Source organism: Equus quagga, chromosome 2 (genome assembly GCF_021613505.1).
Source record: "Equus quagga isolate Etosha38 chromosome 2, UCLA_HA_Equagga_1.0, whole genome shotgun sequence".
Lineage (NCBI taxonomy): Eukaryota > Metazoa > Chordata > Mammalia > Perissodactyla > Equidae > Equus > Equus quagga.
In genome coordinates, this window is record NC_060268.1 from 31,923,427 (window position 1) to 31,944,893 (window position 21,467).

A 21,467-nucleotide genomic window follows, 5' to 3' on the forward strand; every position below is an offset into this window, starting at 1 on the left:
CCAGAACTCTGGACTTGGTCTTACAGTGGACTTCACAGACAATGAGGGGAGGGAAATCATATTTACTGGGTATCTAGTGTGCGCCAAGAACTTCAGGTCCCTTATCTCATTTGAATTTCATAAGAGCCTTATATCATCTTCATCTTATCTGAGGAAAACTAGTCTCTGAGATGTTACGTAATCTGCCCAATGTCAAAAAACCAGTAGGTGGAGAAGCTGGGATTCACACTCAGGCATAACTCCAGACTTTTTCCATCGACAGAGCATTAGGGGCACTGCAAGTCTTTCCAAGGACTGCAACATACACTGTGCACTGAAGACCAGTTCAAAGCAGTGGCTTAATTTATGTACATATATAAGTTTAAAGTTAATGGACCTGGGCATTTACATCTCAAGCAAAAGGAGAAAAATTGTCAGGACCAGTTTCAAATCTCTCTCCCTAGTCACTCTCCATTCCCTCCTATAGTAGGTAAGTCAGAGTGACATTGTTCCATTTTTATTTCTTCATCAGACAATTACCTTTCATCAGAGAGTCTGAAATTCATTGCTGTCCTGGTGGGAGTCATTAACAGAGACCTTATTTCTTCAGTTGAAGCACATGCTGACACATTTACCTGCAGTACTTTCTATAAGATACATGTTCCCTGTGTGCTGGTTGGAGAATTCAGAATGATGCCCAGGTCCAAGAAAGCTTTGTGTTTTAGTGAGCATGAAAGGTTTAAATCTCGTAGATATCCGTTTCTCCTAATCTCATCAGATGCTGAAGACTGAGGGGTCAAGTACCCTGAATGCACCTACATGGCATTATATTACTAAGCATGGGTAATCTTCAGAAAGTCACAGTCAGCTTTTGAAAAGCTGAGTCCCAAGCCCCCTTCCCCTATCTCCAATCACAGGAGCCATTGCTAGTGACCGGCGTGGGCTCGGCACATCCAGCTTCCCGGTCTTCAGAGAAGACAGGACAAAAGGGATGAGGAGAGCACTGTACATACCTGTGCACTGTATGCTCCTGGAAAGACAGTCAATTAGACAGACATACAGGTCCTGAAATGCACCGACGGTAGGCCTTATCTGGACACACAATGAATGGGTTCTCTGCCTCCTGACTCATTGATGTATTCATTTCTCAAATTTTACAAACACATACACTAAGAGTCCCATGTAGTGCTGCACAGTCTGGAAAACACTGAGTAAACTCTTCCCTTCGAGAATGGTTAGTTCTCTTTGCAACAAGGGTCCAATTTGCTTCATCCAAGGGTATAGGTGTACTTCCTATTTCCTTAACCAATCCCCACACAGACTTCTCTTCAGGTGTAGCCTGGGATCCACAGAATACTCTTGGGTTATGGTGACACGATGGCGGGAGATGAGCAGCAATCAGCAGGCAGTGGGGTAATGATTTTTCACAAGTCAATGCTGTTCATTCCCTCACAGATTCAACTCTACCAAACTCAGGGGCTGTAGATATGTGTGAGCATAATGATTCTTTCTTCCCAAATCATATCCCAGAGATAGCTTTCTGAGATACTTATACATCTGATGATAACCTAAGTTTAAGGCTACTACTGTATAGTCACAGAGCCAGTGTCCCATGATGGGACTCTGAGAACCAAGAAGGAAAGATTCACTACCACCCCCGATGAAGACAGAACTAGGGAAGGTTAAGTGGTAAGCTGGGAGGATAAGAGAACAGAAGACATGACTCTCACTCACTCAAACCCATCATCCTGCCATTTTGCATCTGCTTTTGTCTGTACTATGCTGCCCCTGGGACACAAAAAAATGGACAAAGACTTTCTCTTTCTTCCTATAAATGATCCAAGATAAAGAAGTATATAAAAAAGTTTACACCATTCCTAAAAATTTAAAAATGTTTACACTGAATGTAAAACAGTACAAAAAATTTTAAGAAATATTGGCCAATTGAAAATAAAGACCAACTGTAAGAAGCATGTCATGAGGACCCGAACTAACGGTTTTGGACTGAAGGCTAAAGGGACGATGGACAATGGGATGGGTTTCGTAGCTCCCAGTTACAAAAGAAAATAGACAGGTTTCTCTCATAGAGATGAACTTTTCCCTTGTACTAGATTTAAGGAAGAATGTGTGTCATGGTTCCTTACGTAAGAGGCATGCAGCACAGTGCTTACGTAAGGAATTTCTGTAAGGGACACAATGTCTCCAAATACAGTTTTGCAAAAGATACAAAGAAGACATGTTGTGGACAACAGACAGGAGAGGTAGAGTTTTGTTCTGGGTGAAAGCCTGTGAGTTAGCCTTGCGTTTTCACCTAGGCAGAAGCCAACCCATTCTTCCACAGGCACAGGCCATGGATATGCTTGGGCAAAATATCAATGTTTATCTAACACAAAAGAAGCTTTGGATTCTCTTTAAGAGATCAGCATCTATTATGTGTCAGGTATATAGATCCAGACATTTTATAAAATGTACTATGAAGCCACATGCTGCATTGACAAGATGACGGACTTGTAGTTAGACCTGGATTCTTCTGAGTGGGACTGTGAATAAACCACTTAAACGCCTTTGTGCCTCCTTCCACATCTGTAACATGAGGTTAATATTATCTACCTTAAAGGGTTATCATATGGATAAAAGAGGGGAAAAATGTACAAAAGATACGTACTCACTTCTCAATACATAAATGCTGAGTCTCCTTTTCCTTCCCTTGTTTGACAGTCTTATGCAATTAGGATTGTACAGATACAGACACTGAGCTTGAGAAGGTTAAGTGATGCATACTGGATCATGCAGCTGGAAGTGCCCAAGTCACAGTTTCAAAGCAGGAAGTCTCATTTCAGATCTGATGCCCTTCTCACCTAAACCATCTAATTAGTTGAGACTCTTGAGTCTATATCATTTCAATGTAAAGTGACCATTCTAGCTTGAAGAATTTGAGCCTCAATCATCCCCAGTGAGCGATAAGGAGCCAAGCTTTGGCAAGGTACTCACCAGACCAAAGGTGAAGCCCATCAAAGCCATAGGAGTACAGGTCATCGCCAACACCATTGCCGCCCCATCCTTCTCCACCTCCGGGGTATGGAGCATAGCCTGAGGAAGAGGCCCAGCCCACCCGTAGGTGTGTGGGCTCTGCTGTTAGGAAGGGGTCCACCTGGTCGATAATTAGCTCGAAGTACCACTTTTTATACTGCGCTGAGCCCTCAGCGACTCCCAGGAAGATGTTTGGTCGAATACTGAAATTAAACATGAGACATGTGGCATCTATAGACTCTACAGGAGGGAGAAAGCAAGTTGAACCAGACCATAGTAAGCTCTGGCCCAATTAAAGCAAGAACAATTTTGTGTTTTTCATATTTTTCTAAAGTAGAAAAAGCTTCGAGCCTCCAACACTTGATCAAATTCTTAGTAGGAGGCATTAGGACATCAATTCCATTACAAAATATAAAGGATGTCTTTTAAAATATTCCATTCGAGGCAACTAGCATTTATTGAGTGCCAATCATGGGTAAAGATGCTGAAAATATCACACAGAGTTGCACGATTACAAACCCTTGCTTCTCTCTGTAAGTGAAATAAATGACTTACTCAAGTTCTATCTTCTGGCAAATTGGTTTAAGCACCCCAACTTTCATAACAGTCATTTAGTCATCTAAGCATTATTAATCATAATGGCCTCTTGAAAGCATTAAGAAGTCACTATTAGACATAAGCCAGACAGAGAAAGACAAATGCTGCATGGTATCACTTACATGTGGAATCTAAAAAAAAAAAAGTTGAACTCATAGAAATGGAGAGTGGAAAAGTGGTTGCCAGAGCCTGGGGAGAGGGATGGGGGAAATGGGGAGAGGTTGGTAAAAGGGCACAAACTTCCACTTATAAGATTAACAAGGTCTGAGAATCTAATTTACAACATAGTGACTACAGTGATAACACTGTATTGTACCTGAAATTTGCAAAGAGGGTAGAACGAAATGTTTTCACCAAAAAAAAAAAGGAAAAAAAAAGGTAAATATGTGAGGTGATGGATGTGTTAACTCGATGGGGGAAATCCCCTCACAAAGTATACATATATCAAATCATCACATTGTATGCCTTAAATATCTTACAATTCTATTTGTCAAATATACCCCAATAAAGCTGAACAAAATGAAATTCAACCTAGATGACAGAAAAAGGGGAGAGGAAGAGCTCACTACCGGGCAACCTTGTCAAGGGCTAGAGGTTTTCATGAATCCAGCAAAATGGTTAAAATCTTGAACAAACTTCTAGGAGTTTTTCTGGCTAGAATCCTCTTCTTAGAGGTCTACTGTTTTGGGCTGGGGCTGGGTCCCATTTTGGGTGGACAGGGATAAACCAGGCTGGCACCAAGAAGAAAGGAAGTCTGCGTGGACGGCTGAGGTCTGTGGGCTGCTCTACACTTCAGAGGGGAAGTTCTTTTCTCACACTGTAGATTAGGGAGCGGGCCTAGGTGGAGCAGTGCTGAAGAACCCCAGGCCTGCCGGGTCCAGGCTCAGTGAGTTCACATGACTCACATGTGGTTGCATGTATGGACCAGCAGGATTGGGTTCTGTATGCACCTGCGCTCTTCATCCAGGCCTTCACAGATAGCCACGGGTTAAGTGGCTGTGTGCAGGAAGATACAAGAAACCACAGTATCAACCAACATGGGGCATCTATTCTATAAGGGATTTTCAGAACAAAATGTTGGGATGTCAAAATAAAAATGAATATGTTACAGAGAAGGTACAAGATCTGCATTAATGTTTAAGGTAAAAGATAGCAGACCACTTCAGGGCAATTTTTCAGCTTTCAGGTGGAATATATACTCCCCCCTTGGCCACTTCAAGGGAAAAGGTTGAGAAACTCTGCTAAAGGGTTGGAGCATGAGGTCCTCAAAAAGTATGTTTGCCTGGTCTCGTCCTATGTGCCCCCATTGTCATGGAAATGATGGATGGGTAGCTTTGGAGTTTAGATCAGTTCTCCAGACAGGAAGGGCATTTTGGAATGACAGGGGTGGGCTTACCTTGTCACATCGTTAATCAGCCGTGTCTGCAACAGCAGGTTTCTCCGGGGCAGCAAGTTGTCACAGATCAGGTTCTGGTTGGCTCTCACTGCGACCCCATTGCAGAGACAGAGGGAGCACAGCACATCCAGAACCTGCAGCAGGACACACCCGCCAAACCTTAGGATCACCAGGAGGGCATGGTGGGCAGGACCTGATTGCCACGACACATGAAGGAAGTGGGCGTCGTGAAGGGTGGGGGAGATGACAGGTGTGAGGTCCTGTTCAGAGTCAAAGAAGCTGCATCCCCCTTACCAAGCGTGAATGAGTGATGCCCCTGAGCCTGCTGCTTCTTGGGGAAATGACGCTGGGCTCTTTTATAGCCCCTCTGCCCTAGTCCTGTGCCCCTTCCCTCCAAACTACGCACACCACCTGTGGGCATCATTCTGTTAAAGTGGGTAAGAGTCTGAGCTCTGAAGACAAACTGTCTAGGTTAATATCCTAGCCAGGCCAGGACCAGGGTGAGGTCCTGCCACAAAACCCAGGCAGAACTTCCTCTCGGAGTCATGCAGGAGCAGTGGGGAGGACTGGAAGGCCCTCCATCGGCCTCAAGCTGAAGCCCGTGCTCCCACCTGGCCTTGACAGCCTCTGCACCAGGATCAACAGGCTCTCACACAGCTCCATGAAAGGTACTCCAGTCCCACTTGGCTAAGGTCCTTCACATGTAGCAGGCTTGGAAACCTCATGTAGGTGGGGCAGAGGTGACAGCAGGGCAGATTCTGGTTCTTGGGTCTCTGGCTGTGATATCATCAAAGCTCCTGAGGATACCTTTATATTCCTAGAAATCCACATTCAAAACATTTCACCTGCTCTCCTTTTCCCTTCCAGAGTGAGTGCAAACCTGCAAGAGCCCAGGTGGCCCCGTAATATATGAGACCAGTCACCAAGCCACTTCAGCTCCACTTTGTTTTCCAGCTGTTTGGGAAGTGGGAACAACCCTCAGCCCCCTCCACCGTGGACTGGCCTCTCATCTGCCCTGTCTCATTGTGCTGCATCCTCTTTCATTCAGATTTTGTGTTCCTATCGTGGTAAAGCAAGTTGTGCTGGGCCAGACACTGCTCCTCCCTCTCCCCTACCGGGAGGAATGTGCAAACAGCAGTCGATAAATAGCAGTCAGGATTGTGGCAGGCTGTACCGACAGGGAGGGGCACAGCTACAATTCAGTCTTTCCAAGTGGCCATCGAAGACTCAGTGCTTAGTGGGGCTGGATAGCTTCAGGTTGTTGATGGCAATTGTATCCATAATTCTCACAGACCAATTTTCTATCTGACTCCCTGAATGTCAATTTCGTTCCAGATAAATACAAAGCACATTTATGGGACAAGCAGAAAAGAATCCCAAAGGTGATTTTATGAAGGACTCATACCATTATCACTCCACGAAACATATCGACTATGGAACTGGAAATCCAGAGGATAAATTTCTCACTCTAAGAGCCATAGATGGCCAGGAAATTAAATACTTATCATCCAGGCTATCACACATTTTCATCTGTTTGCCTTGGAGTGATGGCTGCAGGAGCCTTGCTGTCACACCAGAGGAAAACAGAGCTTAGTCCACACACAATAGGAACAGCAAGGAGAAAAAGTTCCCTCTGAAAAGCACACAGCCTAATAGCGTAGCACCTCACCTGTAAATAAGGGTGCCATGAAGAATCACACTGACAGGGCTCAGGTTTTGTTTTAGAAGGCATTTCTTTGGCTAAAATGGAGGTATGGGGGCTAACTTCCTTTCTTAAAACAGGTTAAAGGGGCTCCTGAAAGTAAAGGGATGTAGACAGGGCCAGCCTGCCATGGGAGATGCAAGGCGTTGTGCCTAGAGGTCATCTTACTTTGATGGACAGGGAGGATCTCAGCGACCTCTGGGATACGTGGCTGGCTGTGGCAAGTACCGCCAAGCGTTCAACAGACTCTGCTCCTTCTAGTCCTGAGCACATGAAGAGGCTACATTTCCCAGCCTCCCTTGCAGTTACGTGTGGTCAAGTGACTGAGTCCGGGCCAATGGAAAGTGGGTGGGCGTGACGTACGTTGCTTTCAGGCCTGGCCCTGGAAAACCTCCTGCACAGTTCTCTCTGCATTCTCTCTCCCTCCAGCTGGATGCAGAGATCCAAGAAAGGATGACAAAGTCCAAGGGTCTCCTGACTCCGAGCATGATCCAGCAGCCCGGGCATCACCTGGGACTCTGCCAGAAGTCCCGGGGCTCAGACCTCCCCCAGACATATCAGATTAGAGCCTTCATATTAACATGATCCCCAGAGATTCATCAACACATTATAGTCCGTGAAGACCCGTCCTGGGGGCCAGTGGAGCCACTAGATGGAAGGAACCTGTGTCTCTGAATGATCACAGAGAAGCAAGCCCTCCCACTCACTGGCCTGGGACTGTGTGTAACATGAACAAAAATAAATCTCCATTGTGAGAATTTGGGGTTGTTTGTCATGAGAGTTACGCTCCTCTAATCTATACACCTGGCCAACTCGAGAATTTCCCTGGCCCATTCTGTGGAGTTCATTTGCTTCTAGTTGTACTCATTTTTATCACTGATCCTCTTTCTTGATTTTATTTCCACAAGTCTCTACCCTAAACACAGGCTTATGTGGGAATTCTCCTTTAAAGATAAAAAAAATACCTGTGTATATCCATGGAAACATCACTTGGCCGTTGCATTTTGTCCTCAGCTTTTATCTACAAAAACAGCTTTATAAAAAAATGCTAAATGTACTTATTCTCTGATTTTTGTATCAAGACCTATATTTGAAAAATGAGTGCTTTGTACCCCCTGAGGAACCGATTTTATTCTCCCTGTGGATGTGAACTGGGTGGTCGGGAACGCTGCTATATTGCCTTGGCTGCCTGGAGCTCAGAACCGACTTTATGGGGCTATTGTAGCAACTGTGTGGAGGTTCGTGGTTTGCTTACCGGGTTCTCTCTTCCCCCCAACCCAGGCCAAACCTTCAATTCTATTTATACTTTCTTGGGACCAAGGATATTACCATTTTATGATATATTTTTCTCATGGGTGGCTCCAAATCCTTGTGAAACAAAGAAGATAAAAAATATTTATCTGTGACATTGCTGAAAAGGCTTGGAGTAAGGTAGGTTGGGGGGGCAAGTAAAAGGGGCATATTTTATTATTATTAGATGTTTAATCCATGGGAAAATTAAAGGGTGACGGTTATAATTTTCAACAATAGTTCTTTTTACCAAACAATAAAATCAGTGCTACTAACACAGTAAATGTGTTTCTTACCACCGATAAGCCATCTGCTGGATGAGACAAGTCCTGCACATATATGTGAGCTTCCATCCATTCAAAGTGAGATGGGCGGGGATTCTGGCTCTACTCATTCATTCCTTTCATTCGTTTATTACATTGTCAACAAACATGTATTAAATATGTGCCATGTAGAACATATGAGCTTGGCACTATGGGGATTACAAAGATGGCCCTGCTGTGAAGGAACTTAAGAGTCTGTGAGAGAAATATGCATATAAACATAACTATAGCGAAAGGCAGAGTGGACCACCATGTAACAGAGTGCGAGTCATCTAAGGATGGAGGAGAGGAGACCACGTCCAACCGGAATCAGAAAAAGCTTCATGGAGGGAGTGGCATTTGAATTAAGTTTTAAAAGGCAGATAGAATTTTGATGGGACCTGGAAAAGAAGGAAGTGCAAAGATACTGAGGGAACAGCAAGAGCTGCGTCACAGAGAGGTCAAGGGGTACAGTGTATTCAGAAGATGGGGAGTGGGCAGTGTTCCCAATTTCTGTCCTTTTTACTCCAGAGATTATGTGCTTTCCCTCTAATTTTTGTTTTTTGGTGAGAAAGATTGGCTCTGAGCTAACATCTATGCCAATCTTCCTCTATTTTTTGTATGCAGGACACCGCCACAGGATGGCTTGATGAGCGGTGTATAGGTCCATGCCTGGGTTCCGAACCCAAGAATCCTGGGCCACCAAAGTGGAGGGTGTGAACTTAACCACTATGCCACCTGACTGGCCCCTCCCTCTAACTTTTTGACCTCAGATTTGACAAGGCTTTAGATGAGTAGCAACACTTTTCATGGTAGGGAGAGAGCTAACAATGGAAAAATCTTGAAGAGGAAGTGGAGGTATATCTGCCACTACTGTACATGCTCTTCATTCTAAGCATGTGATAGGAGGGGCCATGGAACAGAAGCGGGGGTCTCTCAAATCCGCCATATCTACAAACCTTTTTTAAAAGATAAAGGTCAAGACCCCAAAGACCACCTTCACGGACCCACAGGGGCCCTCAAACTCCAATTTGAGAAACACTAACCTGTCATATGAAAATGCTTTCTAATTGTGAATTTTTCACTGCAAAGAGTTTGGTATTTAGATAACTTCAAAAATAAGAACACCAAATCAAATATATTATCACACAGCACGTGGAGCCTGAAGAACAAGTCCACAGACTACAGTTTGAGAAACGTTGGAAAGAATATTAAACTTGGAGTTGGGAGAACGAAATTCTGGTCCTCATCTGTCATTAATCAGCTGTGTGGCCTCTGGCAAATGTTTATACATTTCAGGGACTATGTCCCGGCCTTGTTTCTGCCTCTGTCAAGAGGAAGTAAAAGAATGCTACTTCACGAGGTCATAATGAGGACTGAAAAAACGGATGTGAACACTGAGGACAGTACCTGGCATTTGTCAAATGCAAAATGAATGCTAGCTATCATCATCATCATCATTACTGTCACTGTTGTTGGAATTGTGGGGTGTCTTGTGGCTCTAAAGTTCGGTATATTTTGAATCACTGTCTTCATGGAAAACTAAGTGAATAGGTTAGAGATGCCTGAAAACATAGGACTGGAGAAAATAGAGCAGCCTGGGTAGGAAAACATTACCTTGGCATTTTCCAAGCCAAGACAAAGTGTCACAATGAAGCCTGGCCTCAGCACATTATCTGCAAAGCTACCACCAATACCCCTGGTGATGATTTGACACTGGGTTCCTCTTTGAAAATAAAAGTTATCCAATTGAAAAACCTCTAAGGGACAACCTGAATTCATGGCAAGCCAGCCTTTATCCATCAAAAGAAAAAAGAAGATATCTTCGAGGAGACTCTTTATGGGCCAAGATTACATTGCCTGAACTTTTACAACATTGCCAGAATTTCTCAAACAGAATTTCTTGGCTCTAGAACATTAAAACTACTCTGCTAGTTCACTCTCGTAACATAGCAGACCAGGTACTGATTCCTAGCAAAGTCCCTCAACTCCCCAGGCCTCAGTTTTCTCAACTGTGGAATGGGCAGAATAATTTTCAACTTGTTATCAAGTGACATCCATTAAATGCTTTGAGGCTTGTGACTAAAAGAAGCCATAGCAAACCTTGGTTATTCATTAAGTGTGTTACGCGGTGTGACCATACAGAAACCCAGGCACAATGACATGAGAGCAGCTTTCCTGTCAAAGGGCTTCTCTTGACATCTGCACGTAGCTCATGGCTCAGGCCATGTGTTACTTGGGTGCTTATCAATTATTCTTATTACACTTTGCAGACAGGAAGGAACATGTTGTAACACAGAGAAACTGAACTGAAGCTGCAACTTCATGCCTGCTTTTGATTTACCACAGTTGGGAAAGCAATTACAGACCCCATATATTTCTTTCTATTCTTTGCCAAGCAATTTCACAGATGCTAAGGACCACGGCTTTTTTTGCTTTCTAAGGAAGACACATACCATCTAAGCAATCCTGCAGAGGCTTGCTCTCCTGGATCCCCTGAGACATGTCTTGGATGTGCAGCGCCACCAAATGATTGCGAACAGAGAGGGCCAGTGACCAAGCTGAGTTCTCTCCACTCTGCAGGAGCCCAGCTACTGTCCCTCACGTCCAATCACGCCATCTGCTCTTGAAATGCACCCCCTCCGCCTTGGAGAACCTGCCTGCTTGCTAATTAATCAGTGCAGCAACCCCCACGTGTGGGGCAGATGGTGAAGGGTCAGGAGAAAATGCATTTTAATAGACTTTCCCCATAAATCACTGTATCCTGGAGATACAGTTGCATAAAAACAGAGATGTTAGAACTATAAGAGACCTCAAAAAATTGACACATATAGCATTCCACCTTAGTAAGTGAGGTGGCCTTGTCTCCACTTTACAGATGAAAGAAGTGAGGCACAAAGTCACACAGCTGCTTTGTATCAAAGGGAGAGATCTACAGCTTCAGCCCTCTCGGTTACTCATGCAGATTCATTTACTTCACTTGCTTTGACTCATGGTAAATCTGATTTCACGTAATGAGCAGCCAAGTGCCAAGACTTTACACACTATTTTTATCCGATTTCTGTGTATCTTTGTCATAGAGCTTGGTATTAGCTGTTTCACTAATAAGCTCCTAGACCCCGGGGTGGGAGTCAGTCCTGCAGCTGGCCTTGTATGGAGCCCAGGTGAGTCCCTCACACAGTCAGCTGTGTGTTAGGGGCTAATGATGATGAGCATGTTTTGGGAAGCTGGTGGAAACTGAGGGAGACCACCCAAGATCCAGCATGAATGGCCAGGAGTGTGCTCCTAGGCAAGGAAAGGTCTTTCAGAATCTCAGTTTCCCAAGGCTTTTTTCTGTTGTTTAAGCAAAGCCAAGAAAGAGAGTGGTCAACACGCTCTCAGTAGCACACGATGGTTATTAAGCGGCAGGGAGGGAAAAGCCTGGTAAATGCACTTACTGTTTGGGTTCTTCTCTCCACGCTCACCTTGTGATTCCGTCCGTGCTTATCCAACAGGGAGATGATGGACTTGATGTGGCCCTCTGCTATCAGGTTTAAGGCTTCTGGGCTTTCAATCAGGATGCAGTGCAAAACTTCCAAGATACCTACATGAATGCCACAAAAATCATTTGGACATCAAATAAGCTGCAGAACTGATCAGAATTTAGAAACCTGAAAGTGAAAAAACCATCCTGAGGGGACAGAATATGATCAATTCTTTGACCCTATTAAATATTTCCAGTCAGAAGAAAGGTGCAGTCATCTCTGGTGACTGCAGGAGCCTCTGGGGGCCAACCAGTCTGTAATTTAGACGTGAGTTTTATTTAGCACTAACCCAATCTCCCTCTTCCTGGACAAAGACCCGATCCTTCTGTGTCAAATATAGAGAAGCAGCTTTAAAGCGGAATCCTTAATTTGATCAAGCCAAGTAATACTTAATTTAAAAATAGATAGAAAAGCAGATGCCCAGTTTACTATAAATTCTAAAGGTCATTCAAGCAGTTAGAAAATACTCTTGAGTGTTCCTTGAAATAAGAATTTTTCTAGGAACCACCCCAGAAATTATTTTTATTTTAGATGCACTGGTGGATCAAACAATCTAAAAGCTCAGTAAATAAAGATTATTTGTGTTTGCCTCCCTTTCTTGGCACATTGGATGGTTTTCTGTGTTAAGCAAAGGCTTAAGAAAAACTGACTGGTGCGCTTGCAGCCTGGTACCTACAAGGGTAACACCATGAAAATGCATGGGACGTAGATGGCCAATATCTTCACTGGTTTTATTGAGAAATTTCCTCTTGATTCTGTTTTTCTCAACGTTTTCATAAATTACCCTAAATTGTAACCTGGCCCATGGGAGGAGGTGCTAAAGAAAGCAGAAGCTTAAGAAGACATATGTGTAGGTAGATAGTCCTTGGGGAAATCTTCCTTTGGCTTGTCTGTTCACACTCCTGCCACCTCTAGACAATGACAACAGCATCAAAACCTTTTAGCTTCCCAGAAGGGGGCCCATGCCTGTCATCTTCACTTGTCTCCGAGGAAGCCAACTGCTGAGCCTCATGAGCGTGGTCACTTACCAATGATGACCACTCTTTTGGTCAAACTCTCTGTGAGTCATCAAGACGGGCTCTATAGACGATGTCAAGGGTGATTCAGAGGGTGGGAGGATCATCATTTCCTCTTATTCCACTGTCATCCTTCAGTCTGCTTTCAACCAAAATAGTTAGGAGGACCATGTCCAGAGAGGGTTTAGAAACCCAGAAAAAAAGGGTGTGAGGAACACTTAGAAGGAGACCAGAGCCCTGGGTGGGGCCAATGAAAGGACCCAGGGGATGAGGATGAAGGCACAAAGTGAAAAATGAAACAGAAAAGCAGAGATTGTTGAAGTCTGGCTTAGACTTGTTAAATAAAGTCAGAGGCATGCCAGGAAGATTTAGGACTTTATTCTTTTTAATTGGAGCAACGATTTGAGGATTGTTTGCAATCCAGTGGAAAAAAGAATTGTTCAGAGACTCAACACTGTTCTCTTTTTTACACAAAGAAAAAAATCCCCTACCTTCTCCAGTGGTTTACTGTCAATTCTTACCTGAGGAAGATTCTAGTCTGTCCAATTTGCTGATTAGCCAATCAAGGTTATTGGAGAATTGAGCGCAATTGTTTCTGTTTCCACGAATGAGGGCAGCTGTGAACAAGGACATGTTTGATCATGTAGGTTAAAGGGCACAATGAGGAGCATAAGACCTTGGGAAGCTGTTAAATACTTCACCTGCCTGGCAACTAAAAGGAACTGAATGACGATCTTCCCCTCTGGAGCCTTTCGATGCAATTCTGTTTCTATATTTAGAAGAGTAAAAATCTAGCATTCACTCAGATATTTCCAGAGAATCTGCTCTGTACCAGGCACCTGTCTAGATACTGGGAATAGAGCAGTGGGAACATGGCAGCACATTCCCTGCCTTCATGAAGTAGGATAAAGGGACAGTAAACACACAAATTAAAACTACTTCAGAAAGTGCTAAGCAAGAAAATAATATTTGTTTGGTTACTGGCTTAAGAACTCAATTCCTTGCAATGATTTCTAACCTAGCTAGAGATTTGCTATTTTTTCATTGCTAAAGGAAGCATCCAAATAAAAAATAAACACAGCTGGAAAGGTTGGTTAAACGAACAGGTAAGTAATAATTAAACATGAAACTCTAAAATATCTAAAACACATCAGTGTATGACAGTAGTTCCCAAAGTGTGGTCCCTGGACCAGAATGTCAGTGTCACCTGAGAACTTCTTAGAAACACAAATTCTCTGGCCTTATTTTGGATCTACTGAATCAGAAACTCTGGGAATGGGGCCCAGCATCTGGATTTTAACCAGCCCTCCAGCTGATTCTGATGCCTGCTCAGGTTTGAGAACCACTGATAGATGATACGGCAAAAGGTGGAGAGAATGTGTTGTCATTGGATTTTCCCTAATTGAGACCAAGTAACCTTCCTCCCATAGGTCAGTATTGCAGATGCAACTCTGGAACAAGTCCATGGAAACTGATTGGCCCAAGTAACTTGCTCTTCATGCTGTTGGTTTTCAAATGCTGGGTTTTACAGCTGCTTGTAAGGTGTTTGGATAAGGTAAGGTCTTCCTCAGGACCTCTGCTTTGTACCTCCGCACTCAATGGAGGGCAGAATTCAGACTGAGCTCTGGAACTGATTTTCAGGTCAGCTGCAGCAAGGCGATTAAGCTTGCAGCTCTGGAGTCAGTCTGCCTGGGCCCAAGCCATAGTTTCCCCATTCACAACATGTGTGACCTTGAGTGTTTCTAAGCATCAGTTTATCCATCAATAAAATGGTAACAGTACCTACACCTCAGAATGTTGCTCTGAGGACCAAAAAGATATTCCACTGCTTGGTACACAGAGCTCAATAAATGTTAGTTATTATCGTTGTAATACTAGTGAGTGGAATCAAATCATTACAAAATATTAGAGTTGGAAGGGACTGTACAAGGTCACACAGTACAGTGGCAGTCCAATCAGCCTGACCTTTAACATCGAGAATGGGTCCCACCTGACTTCTCTGGGCTCCCCTCTGGCCTGCTCAACTTTTAATGGACTTCCTCTAATGGGACTTACACTTCAGAGCAAAGCCCTAAAATGCTGCCTTGTCACCATGTCTGAGCAACTACTGGTGGCCACCTTCTTGCATAGGGTGATACTGTCTTCCTCCTACAGCCTGGCAGTCTGGACCCAGGTGGTGGCACTGATTATAGCAGGCACCAGAACATCACCATGCACTCAGTGTTGTGAGAAGAAATCCTTACCCTCTGCCTTTTTTTCCTCCACCAAAATGAAATAAATCATAGGCCAAAGCAGCAGGAACCACGACAAACCAACAAGTGGAGAGTGAAAGTGTCCCTTATAAACGGCAAGTGTCAGAAGTCTAGAAGTGGAGGGCACCATAAACATGTTCTAGTCTTGTTCCCTCATTTTAAAGATGAGGAATTGAGGTTCAGAGAGTCTAAGAGACTGTCAAGGGTTTCACGGGTAGTTTCGGCAAAACTGATCACCATCTGCTTCCATGTGCTGCTGACTTCTTGCTCTAAGTAGGGAAAGGACAACAAGCTACTAGCAACAGATGGATGGCTTAAAATCAGATGGCTAACAAAAGGTCCCTAAGGAATGAGGCTAGATGAGGATCTTGGTTTGCCCCATGGAAATCCCATACAGACCACCCTTGGAAATCTTCCCAGGGAGAGGGCTGTGTGTGCACTTACCCAGCAATTTGTACAGAAGGTTCAGAATTTCTTTCCAGGCCATGCCACTCTCTTCTCTTGCAATCCCTGCAAAGTGTGCTACGCTGTTGTAGATATTTAAGCGATCAATGCAGTTTAACACTAGAGCCAACATTCCCTGAGAAAGAGAGTTGGGGAAAAAGTGAAAATTCCTGATTAATAAAGTGGGATCCTTTTTGCTGTTTCCCCTCCCATGTCATTCACCTTTTAAAGCTGAAAACACTCATATGCAAATAGACCTTCATGGTGCCAGTTTGGGCTTTGATTGTTTCTTCCTAAAAACAAAATATGCATTTTTATGCCTCAGAGACCTAAACAGCATCCATTTTGGGAGTGAGTCAGCAGTCTCCTCTGATAGGTTTGCCCCCACGTGTTTAACTCAACTCAAGGACATAGTGAAGAAGAGGGAGCGTGGAGGAGTCTCACAGAAGCCTGCGCTGTGCCTGGTGTGAAATGATTCTGACTCACCCAGAAACAGCCCTGGACAGAGTACCTATTTTTCTCTTAAATATCTAATATGCTCAAGAAATTCCATTCAGATGCACAAGATAACTATGCTTGCTTCTTTAACTCCCCCACCCCCAAAAAGGTGGGATTTAGAGACAATAAGACCAAAAGAGGATTTTTAACTACTTTTACATCTAATTTACAACATGTCACCCAGTAAAAATGTCTGTGCCTAGCTGTTTTTAAAGAGTAGGAGGGAGATGGTAAATGTAGTTTTAGTAGTCTATAAGGTATGCAGAATGTCCCCTGAGCCAAGTCTGCTTAGATCAGGAGAATGGGCAGGGATGGGTCTATATCCCACCCCACTAACTTTGGAAATGCCCAAGGGACAAGCCCTGGCCCCAGGAATGGGGGTGATGAAGGAGTACAACCATGGCCTGTTAGTGCCAGATCATCATGTCCAAGTTCAGAGAAGGTATGTGACTTGTCTAAGGTCACACAGAACCAGGGATGGAGCCAGTACAAGGGCTGGGGCCCCTTGAGTCCCAACTTAGTGTTTCCTCCATATCCAGGTCCCATCCCTAGTGGCTCAGATGCTCAAGTTCTACATAGGACCTAGCATCACCTGTATCTTTCAAACCAGCTCCTCAGTCATTCTTGATGGGTATTTGTATTTTTCAAACAGGTTTCCTAGGTAATTCTAACATCCTCCAAAAACTGGGAATCACAGCCAATGCCAGGCTCTAATAGCTGAGGTTTACTGAAAATGGATTTTGGATACACATGAGGCACTGAAGCTTTAAAATATAATCTGGTTTGAATGTGCCTGTGTACATTGCTATAATATACACTGCTAACATAACCAGGGGCACTGATGGGGAAGACTAGCTTCCAATTAATCCTTTTCTCCCCAGTTTCTTTGCTTTCTTGTTCTCTCTTTCATAAACGTGCGTGCATGGAGACACAGCTAAATTGCAGTCACAGGGAAATTTTAGCTCTGACACAAAGAGAGTCTCAATTCTATAGTCTTTAGACTTACCTCTTCCTTGAAAAGATTCTGTCTATTTTTCAGTGAGCGGAGTTTGTTCTGCTTGTCCTCATGCTGCATCTCCTCCTCCGGGGGCTGGAAGTAGGCGATCAAGTCCTGTAAGGTCTGCAGGACCTCTTCTATTGGCAGGGTGACAGGAGCAGTCGTGCGATTGTTTCCACTAAAAACCACAAGACGGACAAGGCTCAGGCACCGGGCCACCAGCAGGGCCTCTGATAAGCATCTACAGATCCTGGTTCCTACCTGCCCCATACTGAGCATGATGAACTGCTTCCTGGGGTACTCGTTGTATGAATGACCACAAGTTGATGTTTGCCAACCAACAAAGCAACAGAGCAACAGAAGAGAATATTCTGATTCCATTTTCAAGCCATTTCATAAATAAAGGGAAATGACCCCTCACTGTCTGCCACACTTTTTCCTTTTAAATAAAAACACTTTCAAAAATAATAAACTTAATAACCCATAGTTCTTTTACACGATCACATGTCCTTCTTGGAATAGGTGAATATAAAGCTGGAAGGGTTTCTATCACTGGGTCTCTCCGTCCATCTAGATCTTTGTCTTTCTCTCTCTCTCCATGTGTCTATTTGACATCTCTGCATGCATTTTTCTCTTCACGTTTCTATGTGTGTGCATCCACACTGCTGCTTCCTCACTCCACTTGTTGATGTCTCCTTTGCTTTCTGTATCTGTCTCTTTCTCCCTCTGACTTCCTCTGCATATGCCCCCTCCTCTCTTTCTCAGCATCCCCCATCCCTCGACATCTTTCATCTCTGCCTCAATGTCCCCACCCCTTCCTTGGCATTACCTGGCCCTCTATATCTCTCGCATTCTGTTGTGTTCCTCCTATCCAAATATGTCTCTGTTTCTCTGACTCCCTCTGTCATAATTTTCCAGAAAGTAACTAAATCCTTTCAACACAAAGAGACCATCAACCTCCATAGATGACAAAATAAGACTTCATTTTCCCATCCTCTTGAAAGGTACAATGGTGACCATTTCTTAGGACAAAGGTTAAGAAGAGGAAGGGGGAAACCGACCCAGGCCCTGGGGAACTGCAACATTAGCCCCGGGGGATTGAGAATTGGTTGAATGTGTAAATAATGTCAGGGCTTTTCCTTGGGTCAATTTATAATGAGTTCTTTGTGTTTACAGTGTATTTGCTTATACAAACCTTCCTTGACTCACAACGGGGTTATGTCCCGATAAACCCATTGTACGTTGAAACTATTGTAAATCAAAAATGCATTTAATACACCTAAAGTACTGAACATCATAGCTTAGTCTAGCCTACCTTAAACATGCCCAAAACACTTATATCATCTACGGTTGGGCAAAATCATCTAACACAAAGTCTATTTTATAATAAAGTGTTGAATATCTCATGTAGTTTACTGAATACTGTACTGAAAGTGAAAAACAGCATGGCTGTCTGGGTAGAGAGCGGTTATAAGTGTATCAGTTGTTTACCCTAGTGATCACGTGGCTGAGTGGCAGCTGTGGCTTGCTGCCACTGCCCAGCATCATGAGAGAATATTATACTGCATATCACCAGCCTGGGAAAAGATCAAAATTCAAAATTGAAGTATGGTTTCTACTAAATGTGTATCACTTTCATACCATCATAAAGCTGAAAAATCATAAGTCGAACCATCATAAGTTGGGGACTGTCTGTAAATTAATCTGGACACATGCTAAGAAAAGATTCTTATCTAGGCCTAAAGCAGAGGCTTAACAAACCCTGAAAACACTTAGGTTATGAAGTGACAATAATTCCAATTTTGTTTAAAAAAATGTCAAGTGCATGCAATGAGCACAGAACACGAGTGCGTTGTAGGCTTATTGCAGGCGGGAGGGACTCCTCATCAGTGTGTGCTCAACCCCTGACAATACCTGGCACATGGTAAGTGCTCAGGAAGTGTTCACGAATGACTATTTGGGATACTGGACACAAAGATAGTGAAGAAGACAATGCCGTGAGGACACGAGTGGAAGGTTTGAGAATACAAAACCCAGTCAGGAATGCCTTTCCAATTCTAGATTCAGTGAGGCGATGAATATATTTTCCTCAAGATTTTTGGTCCAATTGCAGTTTGTCTCTCTCTCTTTTTAAAAATATTTTGGATTTACTAGAGACACTGATGCCAGTTAAATAGTGTTTCTTTATGTGATAAGAAAAGATGAAAGAAGAGGTTTGTTGACATTTTGTAGCTCGAAAGGGCAGCACATGCACTACACAGCTGGTTGGAAAACCCAGGTTGTAGTCGCTGCCATTAACCATATGATATTTAGAGTGCCTCTAAGCCTCTTCTGCTTCAGTTTTACACCTGGAAATAGGAAAGGTACACTCTGATTTCCAGGGTCCTTCTGGGTCCAATTTTTTGTTATGTGGGTTCTCACTGCTGGATGGCTTCAGCTTGCCCCTTGAAGAAACATCAGTATAACAGTCCTCCAATGGACTGAGGTAGATCCCTCCTTCCTTCAAAATAGAAACTACTATCTCATTTACTGTAGTAGATGAGACACTCTATCTATCTTATCCCGGTCTTCCACTCCCTACAGTCCGTGCCCCACTACATTCTCAGATCTTTGCCACGGACTCCTCTTGTTAAATTCAAGTAAGATCTCAGGTGGTTCTATTTACCATGCCATTACCATAATAATTATTTATATATCATTTCCCTCCTAAGGTTAAACTCAGAGGACAGCTGGATAGTATCTTCTCTTCAGCGGGATTTCTGAGACTCCATCATCTCCCGCATTGTTCATTTGTCCTGTTGGACAGTTCCCAGCAACTATACAGAGAGTGATGAGACAGCATAAGGAAACTTTCACCTTTTCTTCTTCATTGTTCTTTCTTGTTCCTTCCCTATCCTTTTAACTTTAATTTGCTCTCCCAGAAGGCCACCCCCTCCTTCTTGTTTCCATTTGTACACAGCATGCACTGATGGTTTCTCAAAAGAGGAGAGGAGAATCTTCCAAATTATTTTTTTATCCTTTGCTTCCCAGCTCTTGCAAAATTTAAGTACCATGGCTTTTGCAGCCCTCTCCCACCACATCGGTTAGTTTTTCATTAGCCCTCCTTTCTTCTAAAACATCTTGTGGCTGGAAGAATCAAGAGTTCCCCCGTTGAGAGTGGGAGTTCCAGAATAGCTGAGTGAGGAGCTCAGTAAATCTTTTCTCCCACAAAATAATGGTAAAATTGGACAAAATCATCCAAATAAGTGTTTGAGGTCTCTGGAAATTGACCAAAGGCATATAACAAATTGAGAAGTACGTATTTAATAAAAATAATGAGCCTTGGTAAGAGCAGTGGGAGTCTATGGTGTTTCAGCCTGAGGCAGTTCCCATCCCCTCCCTCAGCTTCATAGCAAAGAAGTTTTAAGGTGGGGCAGGGGGTAGACCATGTGCAAGGCCACACACATGCTCAGGAAGGACCCAGGAGGGCCCTAGAGATCTACTCATCTCTGGCTGAATGTTAGGCCTTGTGCAAGCAGAAAGCAAAATCCAGGGCAGACTTAAAACTGCCTGAACTTTGAACACGTTATCCAACCCACACGCAGGTCCATCAGCAAAAGGTAGCAGGCTTGCCTCACAAGAACTACTAAAGGAAGTCCTTCAGGCTGAAAGAAAATGACACCAGACAGTAACTAGAATCCACAGGAAGAAATAAAAAGCACTGGTAAAGGCAGTTATGTAGGCAAATATAAAACACAGATTATGTATTTCTCTTTTGTTGTTACAACTGATTTTAAAAAACAAATGCATAAGACAATAATTGTAAAATTGTATGGCTGGGCTTATAAGACAAAAAGATATAATATACATGGAAATATCACAAAGGAAGAGGAAGAGAATTAAAATTGGAGCAAAATTGCTTTATTTCACTTGTCAGTATTAATTGGAGGGAGACTGTTTCAGGTTAAATATATACTGAGCTTGCTAGAGCAACCACTAAGAATATAACTAAAAAAAGTTGTAAAAAACTCTTTAACAATGGAATTAAACTATTACATTAGAAAACATCTATTTTCTATCAATATATCTATACATCTAACACAAAGGAGAAAGCACAGAGAAACAAAAAGGACATGAGACATATCAAAATCAAGTAGCAAAATGGCAGACATAAATCCAACCATTTGAATAATTACATTACTATAAATGGATTACACATACCAATAAAAGGAAGAGATGGTCAGACTACATTAAAAAAAGATACAATGTACGCTATCTACAAGACACACTTTGTAGATTCAAAGACACAAACAGGTTGAAAGTAAAAGGACTAAAGAAGAGATACCATTCAAACAATACCCATAATGTGCATATAAGAGAGCTGGAGTGGCTCTACAAAATAGACTTTAAGACAAATTGTTCATAAAGAAAAAAGGGAGACATTTTATAATTATAAAAGAG

At 43.1% G+C, this 21,467-nt stretch overlaps 1 protein-coding gene across 9 annotated transcripts in view; it reads right to left on the bottom strand.

The window, feature by feature from the left end:
- RYR3 (ryanodine receptor 3) overlaps nucleotides 1-21,467 on the bottom strand; it is a 484,984-nt gene that overhangs the window by 221,401 nt on the left and 242,116 nt on the right. For all 9 annotated transcript variants that reach the window (XM_046653250.1, XM_046653245.1, XM_046653249.1 and 6 more), the window contains exons 13-18: nucleotides 17,037-17,205; nucleotides 15,533-15,668; nucleotides 13,358-13,453; nucleotides 11,761-11,879; nucleotides 5,003-5,136; nucleotides 2,971-3,212 (exon numbers count right to left, since the gene is read on the bottom strand). In XM_046653250.1, the coding sequence (XP_046509206.1) occupies nucleotides 2,971-3,212; nucleotides 5,003-5,136; nucleotides 11,761-11,879; nucleotides 13,358-13,453; nucleotides 15,533-15,668; nucleotides 17,037-17,205 (896 nt within the window). The remainder of the gene's footprint in view (nucleotides 1-2,970; nucleotides 3,213-5,002; nucleotides 5,137-11,760; nucleotides 11,880-13,357; nucleotides 13,454-15,532; nucleotides 15,669-17,036; nucleotides 17,206-21,467) is intronic.